General features: G+C 38.6%; 1 protein-coding gene across 1 annotated transcript in view; it reads left to right on the plus strand.

Moving 5' to 3' along the window:
* Positions 1-261: 261 nt before the first annotated feature.
* RAB3C (RAB3C, member RAS oncogene family) overlaps positions 262-23,361 on the plus strand; it is a 133,651-nt gene continuing 110,551 nt past the window's right edge. The window contains exons 1-2 of the mRNA XM_064438507.1: positions 262-358; positions 9,230-9,457. Of these exons, the coding sequence (XP_064294577.1) occupies positions 335-358; positions 9,230-9,457 (252 nt within the window). The 5' untranslated portion in view covers positions 262-334. The remainder of the gene's footprint in view (positions 359-9,229; positions 9,458-23,361) is intronic.

A 23,361-nucleotide genomic window follows, 5' to 3' on the forward strand; every position in this document is an offset into this window, starting at 1 on the left:
GCGCCGGGACCCCTTGCAGGGCGCCCCGCGCCGCCCGGCCTCTTCCCAGCGCCGCCCTCCGCGGCGGCGGGCCGCCGGGCGCAGCGCATCCCGGGAGCTGCAGTCCTTCCTCCCCGCCCTGGCGGCGGCGGGCGCGGGGGAGCGCGGAGGGGGGACTACAGCCCCCGGGGGAGCGCGGGAGGGAGGGGCGGTGCGGGGGCGGAGCGCGGACAGCTCCGGTGCTGATCGCGACGCGGGTTTGTCACCAGAGCCCGAGCGGGCGGCGGCGGCGGTTGTTGGCGAGCGAGGGTGAACGGCGAGCGGCAGCGGAGCGAGCGGCGGGCCGCGCCCGGCCATGAGGCACGAAGTGCCCATGCAGGTCGGTCACCGGGCCGGAGCCGGGCGAGCGGGAAGGCGGGCGGCGGGGGCAGCGCGGCCGAGGGGCGGGCGGTCGCGGGACGGGGCTGGAGCCCCTCCGCCTGCAGCCGCATGGCGGGGCCGCCGGGCCGGGCGCTCCCGGTGGTGGCCGGGGGGCGTGAGGGGGTGAGGGACCGCCTTGTGTGAGGGGCCCGGGGGTGTCTGTGAGGGGCCCCGGCATGTGTGTGTGAGGGGTCCGGGGGGTGTGCGTGAGGCTCCCAGGGTCTGTGCGATGGGGCCCGAGGTGGCTGTGACCCTGTGAGAGGGGTCCTTGGCAGGTGGGGAGTGACTGCAGCCCACCGTGAGGCGGGGGTGCGGTGGGGCCCCCTCAATCCCTAAACTGGGGGACAGCTGGAATGGGAGGCTGGGCACCACCCTGCCATCGTGGCCACCAGTGGATTTTGGGTCTCATTTGGGCCAACCAAACCGCCTTTTACAGACACTGCCCTATGAGCATTGGTCACTGCTCCCCTGGGAGTGAATGGACGTAAGTTGTTAGGTGATGAGAGGTAACAAGGTCCCACCTGGATGTGCAGGAAGCTGGCACGATAACTCCACCTGTTTATTCAAGGAGCAGTTATCGTCTGCACCAGTTAGAGATGGCCCATGGCTAGAACTAGGGGTAGCAGAGAGGTGGCCCCTTTTTAGCAGCTTTTATATATGGAAAAGTATAATGCCCCTTAGCACTGGAGAAATGGATGCAATACAGACACAAGTTAAACATGCAGAGTTTTTAGCAGTTTGTAGATTGTTGGTTCAAAACAGTTTATACTGTTGAACTGTACTTCAGTTATTAATTAGCACCTATTTTATAATCTCCTGCAGGAGCTCTGCGGGCCCCAGACTACACACTTGAACACATGATTGTTTTTTAATAGAAGATTGGTCATGTTACCAGTGGATCGGTAACAATCAATCCCACTGATTTTATACAGTACAAAGAGCACTTCTGCAGTCTGCCGTGATTTAAGTTACAAACTGCAGCTCTGTTAGCTAATATTCTTCATGCTGGATATCTGCTCTGGCAGTAATAGAATTTCATCATGAAGGGAAGACCTACATCTTCTTCAATATGCATTGTTACAAGTTACATTGATACAGAGTTGGGTTTGCTTGACTTTGGACAGAGACTGATAATCCTATAAATCTTTTGCAGAGCAATTGCTTGGATGTCACATGCTGAAACCTTTCACCCAAAAAGATGCACTAGAAATAAGCCATTCTTCAGTAAGAATGTCTTTCAATTTTCTGATTGAAAACCAGCAATAATTAGGACGCTCTTTAAAATGCCTAGATCTGCATGCAACATGCATGTGTTGGAAATGTTTATGTGGTATTTGCCATTTATTTACACATGATAATTGAGATTCGGAAGTAATGTTTAGCATGTATTGGCTTTGGAAAGCATTTCATTAAAAGCAAATTTTGCTGGTAAAGGTTGACAACTACAGATTGGTCACTATTGCATTTGACATTTTTGGCAGGTGTTGAATTCACCAATGTTGTTAAATAGTTGTGGAAACAAAATGGTGGTACAACATTAAAATAAAATCTAAAGAAAGGAAGGTCCAGATGTAAAAAAAATGTACTTGACACATATCAGAGAACAGCTTCCTGGGATTTCCTTATATGATTGCCAGTACAAACGGAATTATTGTTAAATATAATTGAAAAAAAGTCAGCAGAAATCACAGCCTTAGTATAAAAAGAAACAGTAGAGAGCTATAAAACCCCTACAAATTCCACTATTTCAAGCCTGGTGAGATGGTCAAACAGTGTCTATTTTTAAGCGTATCTCATCCAAAATTATAATCGCAAGTATCTTGATTTTTCGAAGACGTGAAAATGCAGTCTGGCAGATGAGGTTTGATTTAATTTCTAATTTCTGCATGTTTTTCTACTAAGATTATTCCCAGCATACTAAAATATCATCTTATTAAAGATTCCAGTAAAACAATATTCTATTGCAGATTTTTCTTCCTAAGAGTTCTTCCCTTTTCCAACATCAGGCTAGTATGGTTGGGCCTTATCCAAATGTGGTTTAGACTGGCTGAACTAATTGCTTGGTTTATCTCTTTTAGCTATCTGATTTCCTGTTATATGAAACAAATGCAGTTGCTTCCTTGCACACAACAGATTTATGGAACAGTCTGTTACAGAGCTACCATCGCTGAATTGTAGGGCAACAGAAAGAGTGATCAAGTGTATGTCTTTTGATTGTGATAAAAACAACTCAGAGCAAAGCGTAAGCATTCTTTTCCATTTCCATGAAGCAATAATTAAAAAGAAAACAAAAAGTTAAAATATTTTAGCAGAACAAGAAAAAAGGGCCTGTGCAGTGGCACTGTCTTTCATATTTATGAATCCTTTGATTCAATCTCAAGCTCATGCCATTTCTCTGTAGTCAAGAAGGACCAACAATTACCAAAGGGCAGCCCAAACAGTCCTTCCAGAAAGGAGTTACCTAGTGTAAAAGTTTGTTGTTGTCATCTGCTGGATGTAATTGGAGCTGGGTCACAATTTGAGATGTCTTTTCATTTTTCTAGCCATGTCTTCAAAGAGCAGATACAAGTTTTAGTCATGCTTATGGCCATGGAGAAGGCTTTGGTTTAGAAGTAAAAAACAATGAACTTTCTTTGCTGTGAAACATAGATGTCTGTATGGTTTCTGCATGTTCTTTTAAGAACTGGTCTGAACTAGATGAAATGTCTGTGATCTCTTGGTAGTTTTCCCTAAGGCTTTGGTGGTGCTTTCAAAAGTGAAGATTCAATGGGAAATTCTCAGCGATTCCTACACTGATTCACTCCCTTCAAGTTTCACTGCCTATCTGATTGTAGCATGCAAATTTTCCACATACCTGCACTTTTCCAAAATAAAAAAGTGGGAATGTAGTTTGAATAACCTGTTCTTACTGTTTATCAGAGCATTAATGGTGGTAGTTTGTAGAAAATGTTAGATCTCTAGAAACCCTCTCTTTCACTTGCCAGGGTATCAGATCATTTCAAAGGTGACTGGGGCTATAGAGGTGAGGGAAAACTAGGAACTGGGAAATAGTTTGTAAATAATCTGCTTTGCCAAGGAAATAACTGAGAACATGTTCTTGTTAGCTTTTCATATCCTTTTGTCACTGACAATGGTTATACCCAGACAAAATAGGTTTATAACAGACACATCCACACACAATGGAGAAGGGCAATAGCAAGCAAAAAGGCTGCTTCCAGATATTTTGGAGCTTTTTATAAAATAATGATGAAAAAAGCCAGATCAAAGCTATTAGACACAGGAGTTAGCATGGCAATTCATCTCCTATCACTCAGGAAAATTATTAGTTCAGATTGGAAGCACTGGAGTTGAAGAGTCTGCCGTGCCACTGAGTCCACAGAGCAAGTTATATACACCTTTTTGTTAACTGATCAACCTACATTTGGAGTTAGTCATCCTCTTTCTGTCACTACCCCTTTTTGGAAGTGTACTGTGGAAGCTCATTGCCTTGCTGGTTAGATACTCCCTAATCTCCAGCTCAGAGGCACTCAGGGCTAGTTTCTACTGACTTCTTAATGTCCAGTGTCTGCTCCAGTATGCATCAGTCTAAATAGTTGTCATCCCTAATGTTCACTCCAGATTACTATCTAGGGAAACAAAGTAATGTTTTGCTTAATCTTTTTTTTTTTTTGGTAAGATTTTTCTCATAAGATAAGATCTTAATTCTTTTGGTCTTCCTAATAACCTTTTTCCATACTTTCCAGTTTGAACTCAGCTTTCATAAGCATGCTTGACCAGAATTGTTACTAATGGCATCTCACCAGTGCCTCAGGCAGTGGCATTAGTATTTAACTTTGTTTCTTCACCTGATATGGTGGCTCTGGCAATTGAGAAGTTGCAGTCTTTGCTGGTCTCATGACCCTAAGTGCTGCACTAAATAGGGCAAATGGCAGAGGGCTGTAGCCATCTCGTCTTCATTCTCGTTCCTACCCCCAGTAAATCCAAATTTGTTTCTACTGGAGTACCTGGCCTGACACAACTTGTATTTTCTTTTTTTTCAGAGCTGCATTATTTTGGTGGCTTCTTGACATCCTGTGTTAGACTAACCCACTTAGGACTTTATCTCTGGTTTTGCTACTCTTTGGAGAAGGGGATTTTGCTGTACAGCCTAGAGTGGGAATTGGAAATATGTTTCTTAAGCTACCTTTTTAATGGATAAGGTAAACTTATGTTAAAGAAAGACAAACAAGGTATAATGCCCTAGCTCACCACAAGCAGATTCACAAGAATCCATGTGCTAGAGCCTTGCCCAAACCATTCTTACTGCACCTTGCATTCTGCTGTCCTGGGCAGCTGCCAGCACTGTGGCCACGTTCATGCAACTTCTGCTGATATGAGGCAAGTTGAGCTTCTTTAAAATGTTTTAGACTCTCACCTCTCTTTATTTTCCCAATGTTCCCCAACTTGGCATTTCAGTATGCCACTTACAATAAAATTTCACATTTCTAACTACACCTTTCACACTGGGTTATGATATGCTTACACATATTAATGAATTTAACCTGATAATACCTTGAAGCAGATAAGCTTCTCCTGATGCTGCCAAGTACATTGGTTTACAAGCTGTGCTCTGCAGATGGCTGGCAATCTGTAAATTCCAAATAAGTGGCTGGTGCATTGTCCACTGAACTCTGTTAAGTCTTATTAATTGGTCAGTTAAAAATTAGATTATAAGGATTTGTGAGAACTGACTGTGGACTGCATCTGTGGATACTGATGTATTTGTTGAGAGCACACCAAAAGTAAGAGAAGTTAAGCAGCTTGCCCAAGACATAGAAAAAAGGAATACAAAACTCATAGGATACCTCTGAAAGAGTTAGGAATAAAATCAAATCTCTAGATTACTGGTCTGGTATTTTACCTAGGAAATCATTGATTTCTTTGTGACTGGGTTGTGTTGTCGTAGTGTTCTTGTATATAAGGATCTTGGTAACATTTTGACTACTCTGATGGTGGCATTTGATCTGCACATCAAAGACACTCACTTGCAGTGCATCCTACATACACTCTGGTGAGTTACAAACATTTGAATTTTCCCATTGTATTCCATTGTTTCCATATCCATTGATTATGTTTGACTAATTATATTTTACAAAAACCAAAAAGATAACCTCACAAAAAGCTGCATGTGCACGGAACTCTTTTTACTAAAATAAAGACTAAAGCCAGTTTCTTTTTAGAAAGCAATGGAAATGCATGTATTTCTACACTGTGTATAGGAAAGGAGTGTTGCTTTTTGAAACATCTGTAAATATGCTAAACAGTTTCTATCTGTCTTTACTGTAGATAGAAACAAGGCATTTTCCCTGGGCTTTAAGACACGCCTGTTATTATAGTTTTTAAAAGAAAACAATGTATTTGGGAAATGCACACAGGAATGAACCTCAGTATTTTCCACCCCAGTTTTTCTTTCCTTTTGCACCATATTTTTCAGGGCAATTCATTCTGCATTACACACCCAGAGCGGGGTGAATATATAAGTGCAAAATGAAGTGATGTGTCAGCCAGGGAGGTCATGGCATGCTGCTTTGCTTAAATGAGAAAGCTGTTCAGATTAATTCTGTCAAAGAATGAGGTAATCTAAGGCTATAAAGAGTAACATACCTAAGTGTTTTGTTATTATCATGAAGGTGGCAGGTGAACACCTACTTTTTCAGATATTTGTTCTCAACCAGGTTCTGTTCTAACCTCTTCTTTTGGGATCAAGGAAACAGCTGAACATAAGACTGGTGATTATTTCCAGCATCATTTCCAAAGGAATAACATAACACCAGCACTAGCTTCTTGACATTTCTTTGCCAAATGCCTCCATAGTAGGGACAAGTCCTGTTAGGAGTGAACTGACATATTAATATATTGGGAAGTGAGCTACAGTGCATCCCATGCTTACTCGAAGTCAGCAGCATGAATTTAAGAAAGAGAAGCACTGCAGTCGTATTCACAAAGTTCAAGAGGACCAAGCAACGAGGTTTCCCTTAAAGTCGGCAGAAAAAGAGAGACTCTTCTAGAGTATCATTTAGAATGGGAGCTTAGTGTAGGTGACATGAATTGTTCTCTGCATAATCTTTCTCTGTGCTTACTACAGAATGAGTGAGCTTGGGAAGTAATGGCAAAGTCTTAGCACGCATACAGAGTGTGATGTTTTTCCAGACTAGTACAGGCACTAGTAATTTTCTACAACTCATTTGGATTTTGGATGCAAGAAAGGATCACTATTGGTACTCTAGGGAGACTGGCTTTCTAGGGTAAAGTTTGTCTCTCCAAACAGTTTGGATTATTGTCAATACCTCACTAATCATCTCATGGTTCCCCAGGTGGGAGGTGGAGCAGGTAGTCCTTTCCCATGCCTTTCCTATGCCTTCTGTATCCTGTAACAGGCAGACATATTCCTCCACCTGAAATAAAAGCTGGCTGCAATTCTGTGTTCAACTTGCCCATAATTCTACCTATGGTGCTGCAAGTAATGAGTCCATAAGTTCAAGGCACACTGAAGGTGTTGGGGTTTATTTATTTTTTTTTTTAAGAGCTTTTAAGGAAACTTTTAATACACATAAAACCATTCATTTAGAGGAGCACTGAAATTTCTTTGTATTGAAAATCTGTTTAAAACCGTCCACAGGAAACACTTTCTTACTCAGGAAGGCTACATAATGTACAAAATTTAAGCAAGACTATTATTAGAATCCAGGTCTCCTGATTCCTCTGCTCACTGAATCATACTGTTCCTGAAGTGTTAGGTGTTAAAGTGCATTGGGATGAATTGTAAGGCACATAGGACTGAGGACAGCAAACAAAAGCTAAAATCCCTTTTTGTAAACCTTAAGCAAGTTGGAGAAGCTACATGGAAGGATATGATAAAATAAAAGAAGAAAACTATTCTTCTTCTTCCTAGAAGTGGTAACTACTAGTTTCAGCAGCTGCATTACAGTGAGGAGACAGAAGGGCAGTGGAACAGGATGCTGGGGAAAGTGTACAGGTTACACACTGGCATCCCCAGCCTCTGCACAGTCTTTTTTCTGCTGGACTTTATTGGCTTGCTGTTGCGAACTGTACACAACATCAGCATACTCTTCACTACTTTATAGCCAGTTGTGATTAGACTGGTATAAACAGCATTTGATTTTCTTTTTCTCATATTCTAAGCAAAACATCTCCAAATAGTTTTACAATAAGGGAGAGTAGTGAAGGTGGACAAGATTTGTTTCTGTCTTTTGCTATAGAACTCAGAAAGATGAAAGATTAGTGATGTGTATGCTTGGTCAAATTTAAGTTTTTGTTCTAAAACTTCTTTGTTGCATGCCTGTGAAAGAAGTGAATATTGAGGCCAATGCAAACACTCAGGGTGCAAGCATGTAGGTACCCAAGACTACATTTAAGTAGGAACTTTAGTCACTACCAAATAAAAGGGTAATTCTGAAACCAAACACTCCCTATGGCATTATTTATGAAATATAAATCTTACACCAAATTTTCTCTCAAAAGCTCGCTCCTTCTACTGTCTCGTTCAGGACTGTTTGTCCTCACTTCTGTATGCCTCTTCAGTAGCCCAGAGAAGCTGTCGTATTGTTATTTCTACTATGAGACAGCAGAATTAGCTCAGAACATTTATGCAGTAATTGAAATTCTGGTGAGAAGTTGGGTTAGTGTGCAGCCCTCACCCTGGTTCCAGCTGTCCTATATGATTGCCCAAATGCACTCTGAGATGTCTAACTTACAAAGCTTTGCTGTGAGCTGCTTTTCCGTAAACCTGTATGTGAGGATATGATGTCTGTCTTTCTGTATGAAATCAGTGTGCAAAAGTATTTCTTTTAGTATTGCCAAACTCCAAGAATTTAAAATCCTGACAGGGTCCCAAAATACTTGAGATTTTTTCTTAAAAAGCATATGAAGTGAAGCACTACCTAGTTCTAAGTCCTTTATTTTTGCCATCTGATTTTTGAGCATGCCGAGTAGAATTTTTGTCAGGTTTTCAAGTTAATCCCTGCAACTCTGCTGAAAGACAAAAGTGTACATTTTATAAACGGAACTCAGGATCTTTGAAGTCCCTAGACCAAAATAAGCTTGCTATTAAGCAGTATTCAATAATCTGTACTTATTTAGGTGTTTTATATGGATTAGAAACGGTATGTTAGAACACAAACTTGAAAACATTGACAGCTGCCACTTATGTTGATGTTGCATTAACATTGCAAATTTCAAAACTAGAAAACAGACTAGAACTAGAAAAAATCAAGACCTTATTTAAGAGGTATATACCCAACTCACTATTTAACTGAACTATGAAAGCTAGCAACGGCAAAATGCTTTGATTAAAGCTACAGGCATTACAAAAGACAGCAGCATATTTACAGTATAAGAAATGGTTCAATAATCTTATCAGGTGTAAAACACATTAAACTTTTGCATGGAAATATACCTCCTGTGTCATAATGCAGTATTGATCACTTATTTCCATCTTTTACCAGTGAAGTACCTTTGACTATATTTTCACTGTCTATTTCATTCATCACATTTTCTGAAGGTATATCTTTTTAATGATATACTCAAGGACTGCCCTGGATTTTTAGATTTTATTTTTTTTTTGGTACCAGTCACCAGTGGTGTTTACATCCTCTTCTGCAACCAGAACTATTACCATAGATACAAGAATCATAAAAAAGAATTAAACGTCTGTGAACTTCCTCTTGATTTCATTCATAGCTGATATCAAAAACTCCAATAAAATCTAAATGTTTCCAGTTTTATATGATACAAGAGACAATAAACTATTTCTTTTTATTTTTAATTACAGATGGCATCTGCTCAAGATTCCAGATATGGCCAGAAAGACACATCTGACCAGAACTTTGATTACATGTTCAAACTGCTCATTATCGGCAACAGCAGTGTTGGGAAAACCTCCTTTTTGTTCCGATATGCTGATGATTCCTTTACATCTGCATTTGTAAGCACGGTTGGGATCGATTTCAAAGTAAAAACGGTTTTCAAAAATGAAAAAAGAATTAAGCTACAAATTTGGGTAAGCCAAAAATAATAATTCTATGAACTAAGCAAGCTGTAGCAGTTTGATAGATAGCATTTAAGCTACTGTAGGTTCGCATTGAATGTTATAGCATATATATATATGGCATCATAATGAAAAAGCAGTTAATTATTTCCTGCATCATTTTCCTGTCTCGAATAATAGAATGTAGGTGGTATTTTTAAGGTATTGAAGTACAGCAGAGTATATATTCTGAATTAAACTTCATTAAGAAATAACACAGGTTGGCACATATTGATATCTGTGCAGTGAGGTATAAACAACTGTGCAATATATAATATTGAAAGTGATAAATGTTATTAAAAAACTTGAAATACCGGTTAGGATCTGATTTCTTCCCACAAAAATTATAAATTCATGTAGGAGCTATGTTAGTGGATTCATAACAGAAGGCATAATTTTTTTGATCTGTTAGTTATGTTTGTTGTCCTGATCACCTGAAACACCTTCTCCTGAGGAAGAAAATGTGTAGAAAGAGAGAGCGTAACAGCGATGTTGCCCAAGTGTACAAAAACTCTTGTCTGTTGCCTACACCTTAGATGCGGTAGAAAGACGCCAAATGTAGGAAAGTGTGATGCCAGGGAATAGGGCTTCCTTTCTGCAAACTTTTCTCAGAAAGAAAGGATACCCAAAATTCATTTATGCATGAGCCACTGTTGCTCACATGTCCTAATTCTCGGGACATAGGGTGATACTTACTTAAAGGAGACAGGGGGATAGCAGAACATTTAACAAAGTGGGACCTGGAGTTAAAGCTTCAGGTCTTTGCCATCTTCCCTGGGTACTTGAAGATTTTGAGCAATGCTTCTGTTGTGACATGTCCATAACAGCCTTATTAACCAAGATTTTCTTTTTTTGTGTGTGCATGAGTACAAGTAATTAAAAACTTTATTTAAAAATAGGCAGCCATTAAATACCAGGAAACTTGGGATCCAATATGACTAGTTCATCTAACATGTTTTAACAGCAGATAAATCTAATATCTTTTTAATATGGCACAAAGGTGAATTTCCTGGAGTTTCCTAGGCTATATCTCATTCATGTCTTTTTAGGTAGGCTTCAGCCCTTGATATCTCAGATCATTTTTCTGTGCCCTCTAGGAACTAGAACACAGACTCTTTGCCTCTCAACTTCTATATATTTTTAAGCTTAGATTTTCATAACAGTGCTACATACTAGGTAACGCTATGTCATGTGCGTGGTGCATGCTTTCATTGCAATAACTTACTAGTTCTGTTGTAGTACTTTAATGTTGGAGATTACATGGTAATTCACATTGACATTGCCTTATTATTTTTTTTATAATGGGGCAAGAAAATTGTGTTCACATTATACACTTTACACAGTTCTGCTTTTAATCACCAACTATCCCCTACAATAGATATTTTTGTTCACGTCTCTCCTAGAAAAAGCAGCCTTTGTTTATATTGTATTAATGTGATTAGTTTGACACTGGTATATTTCTCATAATGTCTCTCCACAGCACAGATATGTGCTTGGCTCAGAGCAGTCCAGTAATATAGATGTGTTCAGGGCTATCCATGGCACAGGGAGGATGTAGCAGCTGTATTCTTGCCAGCTGGAATAAACTTTCATTTCTAGCAAAACTGATATTTTGTGCTTCTTTGCATGGCAGTAACATGAAGAGTCCAAACGGACTCTGACAGTCCTTGCCTGAAAACACTTGAAATGAGTGCAACAAACACAAGGGCTCCATGTCCCTTAGGGAAGAGGGAACAGAGGCTCAGAGCATGGAAGAGACCTGCCTAAAGTCACCTACCAAGACGTAGGGTGAGAGACAGGACTTCAGATCTTACTTTCATGCTAAGACTTTCTACACCAGCCAGCACTGCATCTTGGTTTTGTTTTTTTTCCCATTAAAATTTTAATGCCAGTTCTTAAAAGGCCTTGTCATTGCCAAATTAACTCAAATTGCAACAGCTTACTATTGCTGTTTGCACTTTTTAGATGGTGTATTCTGCATCGGAGCATTGTGCTGCAGTTATGCTTACTAGTAAATCGATTGACTGTTGCACCTCTGGGAGTTTAAATAAGATCAGTTAAGTATCTCAGAAAGCTATTTTAGTGCATGAAATCTGAAACAGAGCACTATTACCCCATCTTGTAAGCAGTATCAATAGCTGTATTGTTCTTAATATGCAGTATCTGTATATGGAACATCTGTCTATATTATATAATCCTTTATGACTTTTCTTTGATTCTGCAAATGTCTTTCTAAAATGGATAGTACTCCTGCAATATCTATTTCAACTTCAGACTGCATTTATGAAAGACCATTTATATTAGATGAAATATAAAATTGAATGAATTATAGTGAGTGTGATTTGATGTTAATTCTGAGTAGAAACATGCATGAGGTTAAAACACCTCCTTCAGAATCACTGGCAAAGTATTTGGTGACATCATGTGATAAATGGTATTCAGCATATGTGAAATAAAACATTCTGAAAAATCTCACAGGTTTGAGTAATCAGAAGAAACTGGAAGTACAATTTTAAAATGTGTTCTGAATGATGACATCAGAACTTAATTACTTTGCCATGTACTGCAGTGAAGAAATACATGAAATGTCACTGCTCTGCTGTCCTTGCCTGGCAGTAAGGTGCAGAAATGTGTAAATAGTAATGCTGTTAACTCACTAAAATTCCCTAGACAGAGACACAGTTAATCCAGCATGTGTCCTGTTACAAGTTTGTACATATTATTCTAGGACAGACAGTTAAACTTCACATTTAATTGCCCTTTCAGCATGATACTTTGTGTTCAACTTAAGGTATGGTGGAGCCTGAAAACTGATTTCCTCAGAATAAGACTCTCATAGGCTTACCAGTGAATGGTGCAAGTTTGTTTGAAATTCAGCATGGGCACTCAAGGAAGCAGAGTCATTATTTCTTAGTAAAATTCACTGTGTGATTATCACAGATGAACTAGCAAGGGTTAACAGGTTGAAGTAGGTACTGTCTTAAATACTGGGATGCCTGCAGGTCTTTTGTTTGTCTGAGGTTTTTTCTTGCTTAGAGGCAATGGTTTCTTGTTCTTTGATTCGAAGGAGCTGAACTGAATTGTCTTCTTTCATTGTTCAAGTCAGGGATGATGAGGCTCTCTCTGGTACTTACCTTTATATCTTGGTTTGTGGTCAGGAAGAGCCTGCTGGGAGCACTGTAATATTTGATTTCTTCTCAGCCAAACACCTTCTTTCCACTATATTTCTTTCTGGAACTGAGAAAGGTTCAGAGTTCAAGTGCTATATTCATTAGTGATAGCACATTACCTTGTCATAGCACCATCAGCTGGCCTGAAATTTCGTTCTGTGGCAAGTTATAGATGTGACAACCCTGGTATGGACATTAGAAAGACAGCATATTAACAGGTTTTTTACCTTTTAAAGGACAGATATCCATTTTAAAAAAAAAGGTGTTTTACCTAAAAAGGTATTGATTTCTCAACAGAAACTGCAAAAAATTTTGGAAAAAAATTGTGTCTGTATGTGGCACACGTGCATTGGATAAAAGTCCATCAGAGGGCTTTAGGATGTTTTACAGTGTCAAACAATAAACAGCAATATGTTTTACTCCATTTGGTTTAAGCTAGTAATATGAAAGGAGCGGGACTTAAAAAGCTGTAAGATTCTTTCGGTTTCAAACTGCTAGTTTTCAAGTGATGTTGAATTCGAGAAATGGCTGATCAGTACTAATTCTGACAAAAATACATGCTAAAGAAAATTATTCAAAGCTCAAATACATGCAAATCAGAAAATAAAATTAAGTTTACCTTTATAAATGTATCACTGTATTCATTGTATATTCCATATACCCTGTAGCTGTGATGTCATAAAGGTTTGCATGTCTTCTGTAAACTCTGTCGATGGTTTAATAGAAATAACAGACTGCAAAGGCTTATGGAGAAAATAAAGGCTAATTTGGACAGTAGAGTTTGTTAGCTAACATTTGTCAAAATAAATCATTAAATAGGGTAAAAAAGGAAAAATAAAGTGCAGATATTGATTCCTAGAAAACAGAATAAGATTTACAAAGACAGGTCAACATATTTGTTTAATGGACAGTGTATCCATACAACGTCTTTAGCTCATGTTTAAGATTTAGTTGATCAGAATTCTCATGTGATTTCTAACTAACTTCAGTACAAATTTTGTTTGAGGAATAAAGCATCAAGTTTTCCTTCTCTGATCTGTTTATTACACAAAAATGCACTCACTGCATTCATGCAGTACTATTTGCATAGTTTCTATCTGATTGTAGCACTTTGGTGCAAGTATCAAATAAGAACACCGCACTGCCTTTTGCTGCTTAGATGGCTTTTCCCTGGGACTAGCCATAGACTTATGAACTATGATCACACACAAATAAAAGATATCCTCCTAGACAAGACAGTGTTAGAGCTGCTTGTGTCAACATACCCTTCCTAGAACTGTGTGTGACAGTTTCATTTGATATCCAAAATATTGCTGTCTTCACATAAACTGTTTTCTATAAATTGCCATAGAGCTTAGGGACTAAGTGAGGACTAGGTTTTATAGGCTGAATGAGGAAATCCGATGTTATAATTCAATAATTAAAACTATAGTACCTGTAAAAAAAATCTATAAATGTTAGGCAACTAATTCCCTAGCAGTGCTTTAGCAGTAAAAAGAGACTCAGTTAAAATGAGGCTAATTGTGTGTGTATGTGCATGCTTGTGCATGTGCATATGTGTATCAGAGGGGTCTGTGGGAGTACCAGTATGAATGAAAATTGCCTTGATATTGGAGCGTTTAAGGGCTATCCCACAGTAACTTGCAAGTGTGGAGGCAATGCAATATTGCAGAAATATCCTGTAACAGTGATTAAGGCTATAGCATCAGTGCAAGAATCACTAAATACATTGGTTCAAAAGAAAGGACACTAAAGCTGAAGCAATAAAAAGGTAGTTAAGAGTAGTGTGTGGAGATCGCAGATAGCAAATGTAGCAAATGTTTCATCATAGGAATTTTAGGGACTGATTTTGTCACATCTGACTCATCTGAGTATTTTTAATTAGTATGATAGCCACATCAAAGTTTATTTTGTTATCCCTTTCTCAGGTGCTGGTGACAATGTGCAGCTGCTGCTTTGAATACACAGTCTTCAGTGCCAAACAAGATCCTGGCAGTGTAAAATGCATCGCAGTTCAGGCAGACTTCAGTGCAAAGCACATATGCTGTATGTGTTGTGAGACTGTCCACATTGGCAAGATGGCACTTTCAAAATTTATATACTTTTATTTAAAAAGTAGCACTGGTTATTCAAATATTGATATGACATTACAATTTTACTGCTATATAAAGCACATCTTGAGGGTTTCAGACACTGGCTCTAAACACAACTCAGAAAAAAGATGGTGCCTACCACTTCAGCACCCTGGCTAGAAAGTCCTGTGGCCTGATCTCAAGTGCTTGCTTTTACACTCATATGCACCAAAGTGGCTGCAAACTCCTGGCCTCAGGTAGTTTGGAGAGGAAACTTGAGGTAAATATCAATGCAACTAGCCTTAAACTCCACTATTTTTCCCAATATTCCAATGGTTTTGTGAAAGCTTTCTGTAATATTAGGTCACAAAACTATTACAAAGTTCTGTCCTTTACAAAACCCTCCATTGCCTACTTCAACAATTTTTCTGTATAGCCTTGTTTGCTGCATGCAGATCAGGTCCCCGTGACCAGCTTAGCACTATATATATCATAGACGGACTTTAAATATTCTTTGACAAAGACTCCTGTTATCAGTAAAACGACACATCTGTATTCAAAGGCAAAAATTAACTGGAAAGGGAAGGTGGCATTTAGCATAATTAAAATTCTAAATAAGGCTTGTCTTGCTGTTTAAGTGGAAATTTCCATGGGGGTTCTTTAAGCGAAATGGAGCTAGTTTAATACACTTTCTAGAACAGTTTTCTTTAGTGTGTCTTAGGCAGTTTTCTGCATTGGACTCCTGGGAAATGCATCTTGCATTTAGGCCAACAAATCATCATCCTGCCAGAACTGAAATAATTGCAGCTCACCTTGAACTGTGACCAGGCAGTCTGGTGTAACATTTTTTCAGCTGCCTTTGCCTGCCACATCACGGTCTGTGATTCACCACCTTTCCCATGTAGGGAAGCATATACCAGTGGAAGAACTGTCATGGACCAGCACTTACCTGTGTGCAAGCATCATATAGATGCTACATAGGCTCTTTAAAAACTGGTGATGAGAAAGGGAAATGGAAGATAGAAAAGTCTTTCATACATGTGTACCTGAATAGGAAGATATTTGGTTTTGCTTGAAGTGAGGATTCAGGATGGGAAGGAAAAATGGAATGGCATGATTTTGCTGTGATAGTGTCTGAAGTAAGAGCAATAACTTTGTGCTAATGTTGAAAAACAATCTATTTTAATTGTTGAGGCTCAATAAAATTTAGAGAAATCTGACAGTAAACTTTAAACTGCAACTCATACTTACTAAGCTATCATTTTAAAAAGCAAGAATAAGTTTATTTCTAAAATGAAATTAATGTTGACAGCATTCCTTAAAGTGAAATCAACCATGCTGCCAGGTCCTGTGAACCATTTTAGTGGCATGTTTAAGACATCTGTAGACCTGTAGTGAACCTACAAAGGAAAGAAAAAAAGCCCATACAGGATCTTCGTTGCATTTAAATAAGAATCATGTTGTAGATTAGAGCAAATATTGCCCTCTTGCTGTGCAGTTGTTGCTTTGAAATCGGGGGACCAGAGCCTTGTATGGGAGGCATAATGTAAATACCATGAAAAGGGGAGTGTAGAAGCAGTATTTAAAGCCCACTTTTGCCTTCTCCTTCTGCTCAGTGCAAGCTGTTTTCCTGTGCTGTTAGACCAGCTTGAAGTCATTGTGAAATTATGCTGGTTTGAGAAGGGTGCAAGTGACAGAGAGAAGATGGAGGTCACACAAAAGCAACTAATTTTTATTTAATGCTTCCCAGTTTGTACTATGTTCTGGAAGTAAGCTTAAGTGTATTTTGTAAGAAGCCAGAGCCATAAGGGGCTCTGTGTCATGTCAGCATAATGTTTGTAGGAGCTAACCCATTATGGACAATTCACCCAGCTTTTACACGTGAAATGATAACATCAAGTAAAACAGCATCCCTGGAGGATTTAGCTCTGTATTTACATTTCTTGGTCAGCTGAAAAAATCAGTTAGGATATTGGTTGCATGTTTTTTCTAGTAGAGAAGCTGCTTTTTCCACTTTTCTTTCTTTTCAATGTAGTTGAAAGCTAATCTCCTTCAATCTTTTCTGAATAAATATATTATTCTTCTGTAGTCATCTAGGTATTTTCTGGTTTAACCCAGATTGTTTTATTACTCACTGCTCATAAACAAATTCTTTCCACAGTTTTTACCTGTTATGACTTTATTTCTTCATTAATTGCAGTTTGTGAAATACAGAGAATTCTGTCTCAATGAATTCAGTCAACAGCTCAGATGGAAGTTGTCAATGGTGTAATGTAGCCAACTGGTTTACTCTAAAATTAGGATGGTACCTAGGTATAGAGTTCTTACTTTCCTGCCCATCAGGTTATTATTTAGGTGTATTTATAAAAAGAAAAAGGAATTTAGATCTGTCACAGGAAATGAGTTGCTCTGTTCTGACAATGAGAATGATACTTGGTGGGCATTTTTGCCCAATATAGATTGGATATTATTGACTTTGGTTTATTTTATTTGTAAATAATGCCAACCCTAAAGAAAGGAGTACGAAGTAACTTCTCTTAGGGGTTTCTGGTTTCCCTTTCTAGACGGTTTGGTCTATCACACTGGCTAGGAAGGCCAATATTTGTTCAGCTTAATAAATCATTCTAGGATGAGCTGATGTAAAAAAAGCTGGGAACTGTAATATTTTATAATTCTATATTCACTTATAATTTGGAGTCGTATTTTCTGCAGTCCCCTGAAATCTTCTGAGATTGCTTATTTCTGATGTCTTCTCCAAAAGATATTAAAATTCTAGTCATCATACAAGACTTCTTAATAGCAATAAGTGCAGTTTACTTCAAATGGAATTTCTTTAGAGGAATCTCTTTGTGATGAGTGTTCCTAGACTTTAGTGGATATGATCACACAGGAGATGGCTTCATCTATGCTGTGAACTAGAAATGCGAGAGTGAAGTGTGGAAACATCCCTGTAGGCTGGATGTAAATGTAAGTCTTTAACTGTATGAACAAAAGGAATCAAGGAAATTTCCTGGAGAAAATAGTTTGGTAATTAAAAGAAGGGTGGGTAAGGAACCAATGACAAGCTGTCTTGAAAGGAGAGGACATCAGACTTAGAATGCATTGTGGAAAGGTTTTAGGACTCAAATAGTTAGTAAACTTAGTATCTAGTAGGTATATGCTAATACAACTTGTTAATGATGGGAAGTTGGGAAGCGTTACCAGTATAGGAGAGGATCAGTGTATCATACAGAAAAAAATAGTGTCTTTCAAGTGTCAGGTAATAGAAATGTAATTAAATTTAATAGTACCAAATTGGGCACTTTGAAAGCAACAATAAGAAATAATTTTATAAACTAGAAATTATTCAGCTAGCAACCACTGAAGAAAGTCATGATCTGGGTATATGAGAAAGAGAAAGGATTCCTACCAACAATCCAATGAAAGATAGTTAATATAGCTCTTGTGTGTGCCTGGTGAAGTATTTCCAGAGGAAATGGGTCTATTCCATTATCTAATGCACTGGAGATAGAGATACTTCATACGGAGAAAAGAACTCAAAATGAAGACAGGTGCAGAAAAAAACCCTTTTGTAATTCGTAGAGGAACTAAAGGAAATAGAAGGAAACAAAAAATGTGGAATTTTTACTCTAGAAAACAAAGGCAAGACTAGTGCTTTGATTTTTGATTAAGTAATTTTTTTCAATAAATGTACTTAATTTTGTCCAAAACACACAATTCTCTGCTGAGAAAGAGTTTGTATGGGAAAAATACGTAGGCAGGCCTGTTATTTATATGACATCAATGTTCTGTCGGAAGAAATCTGTAACAAATTAATAGGATATGGACTGATGATCTGTATAACAGACAGAGGCATTCATGAATTGCCTTAGAAAGCATGTGTGGAGCTGGGCTGACAAATGGCACGTGCACTGCTCTGAATGTTCCCAATTGCTCCCTCCCCAAATATAAAGTAGAAATTATTGTTTGTATCGTATTTGAATCTGGCAGTGGTCTGTCTTACAGTACCTCAAGGACTCAAGTATTTGTCTTGCCTCATGTCCATGAGCCACCATCCTTCTTGTTCTTATTTAGGCTAAATTCCTTTCAGAAAGTCCATCCACGCAGGTGCTAAGAATGCTTTTTTCACAGCACTCTACTTCAGGTAGTTGAATGAAATGAGGGGGGTCAGGATAGTGTCATTAGCTGGTAGCATGCCATAAGATAGAACTGGTGGCAGGTAGGAAGAGTCATAACAGAAGCATGACTCAAGGGGGATCAAAAGAAAATCAATTTGGTCATTGGATGAGTCTGGTAGACAAACTCACTAGACAGCAGCTGAGTGTGATCATGTCTGCCATGTTGCAGGGAGTACAGAATCTATCCAGGCGGAAAGGCATTTAAAAGATCACATAATGGCAAGGGGGAGTTATAGTTGCTTTGGCTGGGAAATAGAAAGGCTGAGAAAACCAGTATTGTGCTAATTAGAGGGGAAGAGAGGAAAACTTTATGTGATTGAAGCATATATGAGGAGTCCTGTGAAGATGAATGTCAAACCTGAAGCAAGACAGTAATTAACAGCCTGAAGGATAAAAAGACCTTGCAGATAAGTCAGGTAGTCCAGGAGAAATGCCTCTGTGCTGAAGATAATGAATGCCATTATGATTGTACAGGAACAGGAGTCTTAAAAGATAAATGGAAGAAACAATGATAGAAGATGACATCTGTAATAAATACCCTTAATTGGACATCATCTCTGGGGATTAAACCCATATATATTTTAGAGCTAAAATCATGAGTGCTTCTTTCTTTATTTGAAAGTCTAAGACTGCCTACAGAAATGTCCTGTTGTAAACCAGCCATTATAAGGGCTGGCCTATATGAGAGGAATGAGCCTGTGATTTTAGAGAGATAGAACGAAAAAAACCTGGAATCTCTTTATACATTCTTTCAGTCCCATGCATGTAGAAAAGCAATGGAAGTTCTTACTAAATGACATTCCATATGGTAAAAACTTACAGGAGTAGTAAAGAGAAGTCTGGGCAAATTCATGTAAGAGTATTTATAGACATAGAAACTACTTCTAGCTCTTCAAATCACAGATCTGCATGTAGTTCTACCTTGCTGTTACAATTTTCCCTAAGCATTTAGTGATCAACACTGTTACAGAGGACACCAACTAGATGTACTTTTGATCTGACCCAGAAAGACTGGTCATGCATAAATGTTTATTTACCTGTGAAACATCAGGTTTTTGCCTTCTTCCAGGAAAAGCGTCCCTGTTTTTTGTGAAGCTGTATTTCCTAGCTAGAAAAGTACAAGAAAATTCAGTCACAGCCTCTGCCATATACAAATGAGCCTTAATACTTTGAAAGTAATGGGATCCAGGGAAATAATTTCAGCTGCCTGTCCCTTACAACTGGATTTCTGAGAGCTGTCATGTAGTAGTACTCAAGTAATCACAGAAGAGGTTGGAGATGAGGCATGGCAGGACTGCAGTTTTCTTGTTTCATCATGGTGAAGGATGCAGGGTCAGGAACTGGGTAGATTTCAGGAAGTCTTATGGTAATGATTGTGCCTTGATTCCCATCAGCCTGCTAAGAGGCTAAAGTGGTTCTTGATAGATTGCATACTAGCTTTCTTTTGCTGAATTATAAAATTTCTTAACTTCTTCTTAAGCCTGAGGTATCAGTCCATTAGTCTATTTTCTTGTTAATTCCTTTAGAAGTCCTAGGCCCCAGTGCAGTGGTTCTTAGCCATTTATATTTGGGCCCAAGGTGTCCTGTAGGACAGACAGACATGGTCTGTGAAATGATCACAGATTAAAAAATAAAATACATTCTTACACATGTAATCAAGGAAACAAAATGAAGGAAAATTAGTAGTTTACATTATTAGTCCAACCTTTAATTGGCTAGAAATAGAAACTCTTGTAGGGCATCTCTGAAAAATGAGTAACTTTGACTTAGAAAGCCCTATTTTCCCTCTGCAAATGTAGGAACACTACTATCTTCTACCTGACTTGTAATAACCAATCTCACTTGAGGTCTTAGTTTCTTTTTCCTGCTCCCTTTGTATAAACTATGCAGTTCACTCTGAGCACAGCACAGCCCTTGGGATTTAATTCTTTGATATTTTCCACTTTGTGTTGCCAGCTAAGAAGTGAAATAAAATTGTATGACTTTCCTTCTCTTTGCATATAAAAGAATAAGCAAATACGTACACTTTCTTTGTAAGAGAGGGAGAAGGTTTTCAATGAAGGCTGGCTTAGGTTTGCATAAGGAGATTGTTGTGTTTTGAACATGTTCTGGAAAAATGCTAGGGGCTGACTCTGTTGACAATGATGAACACACTTTCATCTAACACATCTTTTGTCTTAGTACAACCACTGTGCAAAGCAAAGTTTCCAGCACACAGCGTGCTACCACACAAAGGGTCACAAACACAAAGCAATGACACAGAAGCACAGAATGTCAGCCCCTTGCACAGTAGCAACAGGCAATGTTTTTCTAAACCTTTTTAAGTGTGGGGGCTTTTTTCTTTCCCTTTTTGCTTTTTTACCTGATCTATTTCCATGTAGCACAGTGAGAACATAAAGAGTACCCAGTGGGTTTGCCTAATTTACAGCCCAACTCTAGATAAACTCTGCTGAGTGCAAAGGCAAATTTGGGTTTTTTTTCCCCTATGTACAGAAGTTCTTAGGAAATAGGATCGTTCTGCAGGCCAGGAGAATTCACTTGCGACAGCCGTTTCTTTCTGATTATGCAGAAGGGAGCCTGTGTTAATGATTTGCCCAAATATAACTTTCAGCAGACCAAAATGAGTATATACCCTTTGGGTGACTTGAGTTTTCAAGAGTAGCACTCAGGCTTTACTGTGGCTGTTTCTTTTGGAAGCATGTAGTTAAATCCACAGGTACAGCCCAGTGGCACAGGGATATCTTGTTTAGTGTGTTTATAAATATGGCCTATGAAGAATGTATTTTAAATGCTGAATGTTTCCTTTATTATAGCAGTTTAAAAAAGATAGGTAGGGTTACCCCCATAAAATGTCCATTAGTATATCTTTCATTGATTTGTCTCATTAAATATAACTCCAAACCTAAGTAATATTGGCTGCCTTGTGGATTTTGTCAGTTATTTTTCAGATATGCCTTCTGGCTGCCTTGTGGATTTTGTCAGTGGTGTATGAACACGGGTTTTAGATGTGGTTGACTGTTTCATAGTTTTTTATCACATACAGCTTTTAGTAGTAGAACAAATCCTCCTCTATGGCAAGCTACTTCCAAGTCTGAAAGAACTGATGTTGAATTACTGTGATTCATCTTCTTGGTAACCCAAATTGTATCTCCAGGGCTGCCAGACTACTAGGATTTTGTAGATTAACAGGCTCTGTTCTCTGTTTCTGGACAGGATTTTGTAGTCTGGCTTTGAATAGGCTAGGGGGAAAAGAAATAAATTTAACAACTTTTAACATCCTTGATGGTCTTAATTTAACTGATTGACAGTCCTTCATCAAAAACTGAATGACCTGTAAATCTAACTTAGTAACTACTGTAAAATTTACATATCTTGCACACAAATTAGGCCAAACTCCTTAAAGCGAATAAAGGATTTAGGAAGGATTTTAGCTTCATTACAGCAAGGAAACAGGTGAATTTGACAACATTATGTCAAGTTCAAGATCTAACAATTTTATCAAGTTCTGTGACTGTTGTGACTGAGTCAGCAGTAGGAAAGTTGCCCTCTGACTATTATGTCAGAAGATTTTTCTCTTACATAACAAAATTGAGTGATGTTTTCTGGACCTATCCTGATGGAATATCTACTCAGATTTCTAAATGTGTTAAGCTTGTGGGCAGAACTTCCAAATCTGATGTTGTTTGCTCCTAAGGAGTTCAAACAAGAAAGCCTTCAGAAAAGTATGCAATAGCAACTTCTCATTTTATCTATTCTGGAATTGCAAGTAGCTGTTACACTTAGGGACAGATTGTCAGTTGATATATGTCAGTGATGTTCCACCAAAGTGAAAAGAGCCAAGTTAGCAAGCTTGGTAAGGTGGAGATGCAGGTTTTATATTGGGAAAATGAGGGATGGAGAGGTTACATAGATGTGGAATCAGAAACTTAAGGTCTTAGTCACCTAAGATTTAGGTATCTGCTCTAAGCTAGTAGTCTTCCATGGCTCTACAACTGGTGGTTAGAAATATATGTCTTTACAAGGTGATTTATTCTGTCCTAAATAGGTTTCTAAAAGAAAAATACTGTGTAAAAATTCCTCTTTTGGAAATGTATGTTCTATTAAACTGAGAAAGAAGCAGGCCTAAAATATAGTAAAATAGATGCTTATATTTTAGATAGCTGAATCCTACCCTTAACAGCTGGAAAACAAAGGGATACCTTTGATGACAAGAACAGCCAGTAGCTGGGAGATTACACTTGGTTTAGTCATGGGTTTTCGTAATTTCTGCAAAAATCCATATGCTGTAAATTAATGACCACCAGAGCACGTTGGGCAGGTTATGAGTACCACAAATGATATTAAGGAGACAGACACTAACAGATGAATCAGTGTTGTGCATACAGAAGCCTCCTTTAGCTGGATGCCATTGCTGAAATGATGCCAGTGCTTAATAACATTAAGGCATGTTTTGTTTA

This window comes from Phalacrocorax carbo, chromosome Z (genome assembly GCF_963921805.1).
Source record: "Phalacrocorax carbo chromosome Z, bPhaCar2.1, whole genome shotgun sequence".
Taxonomy (NCBI): Eukaryota; Metazoa; Chordata; class Aves; order Suliformes; family Phalacrocoracidae; genus Phalacrocorax; species Phalacrocorax carbo.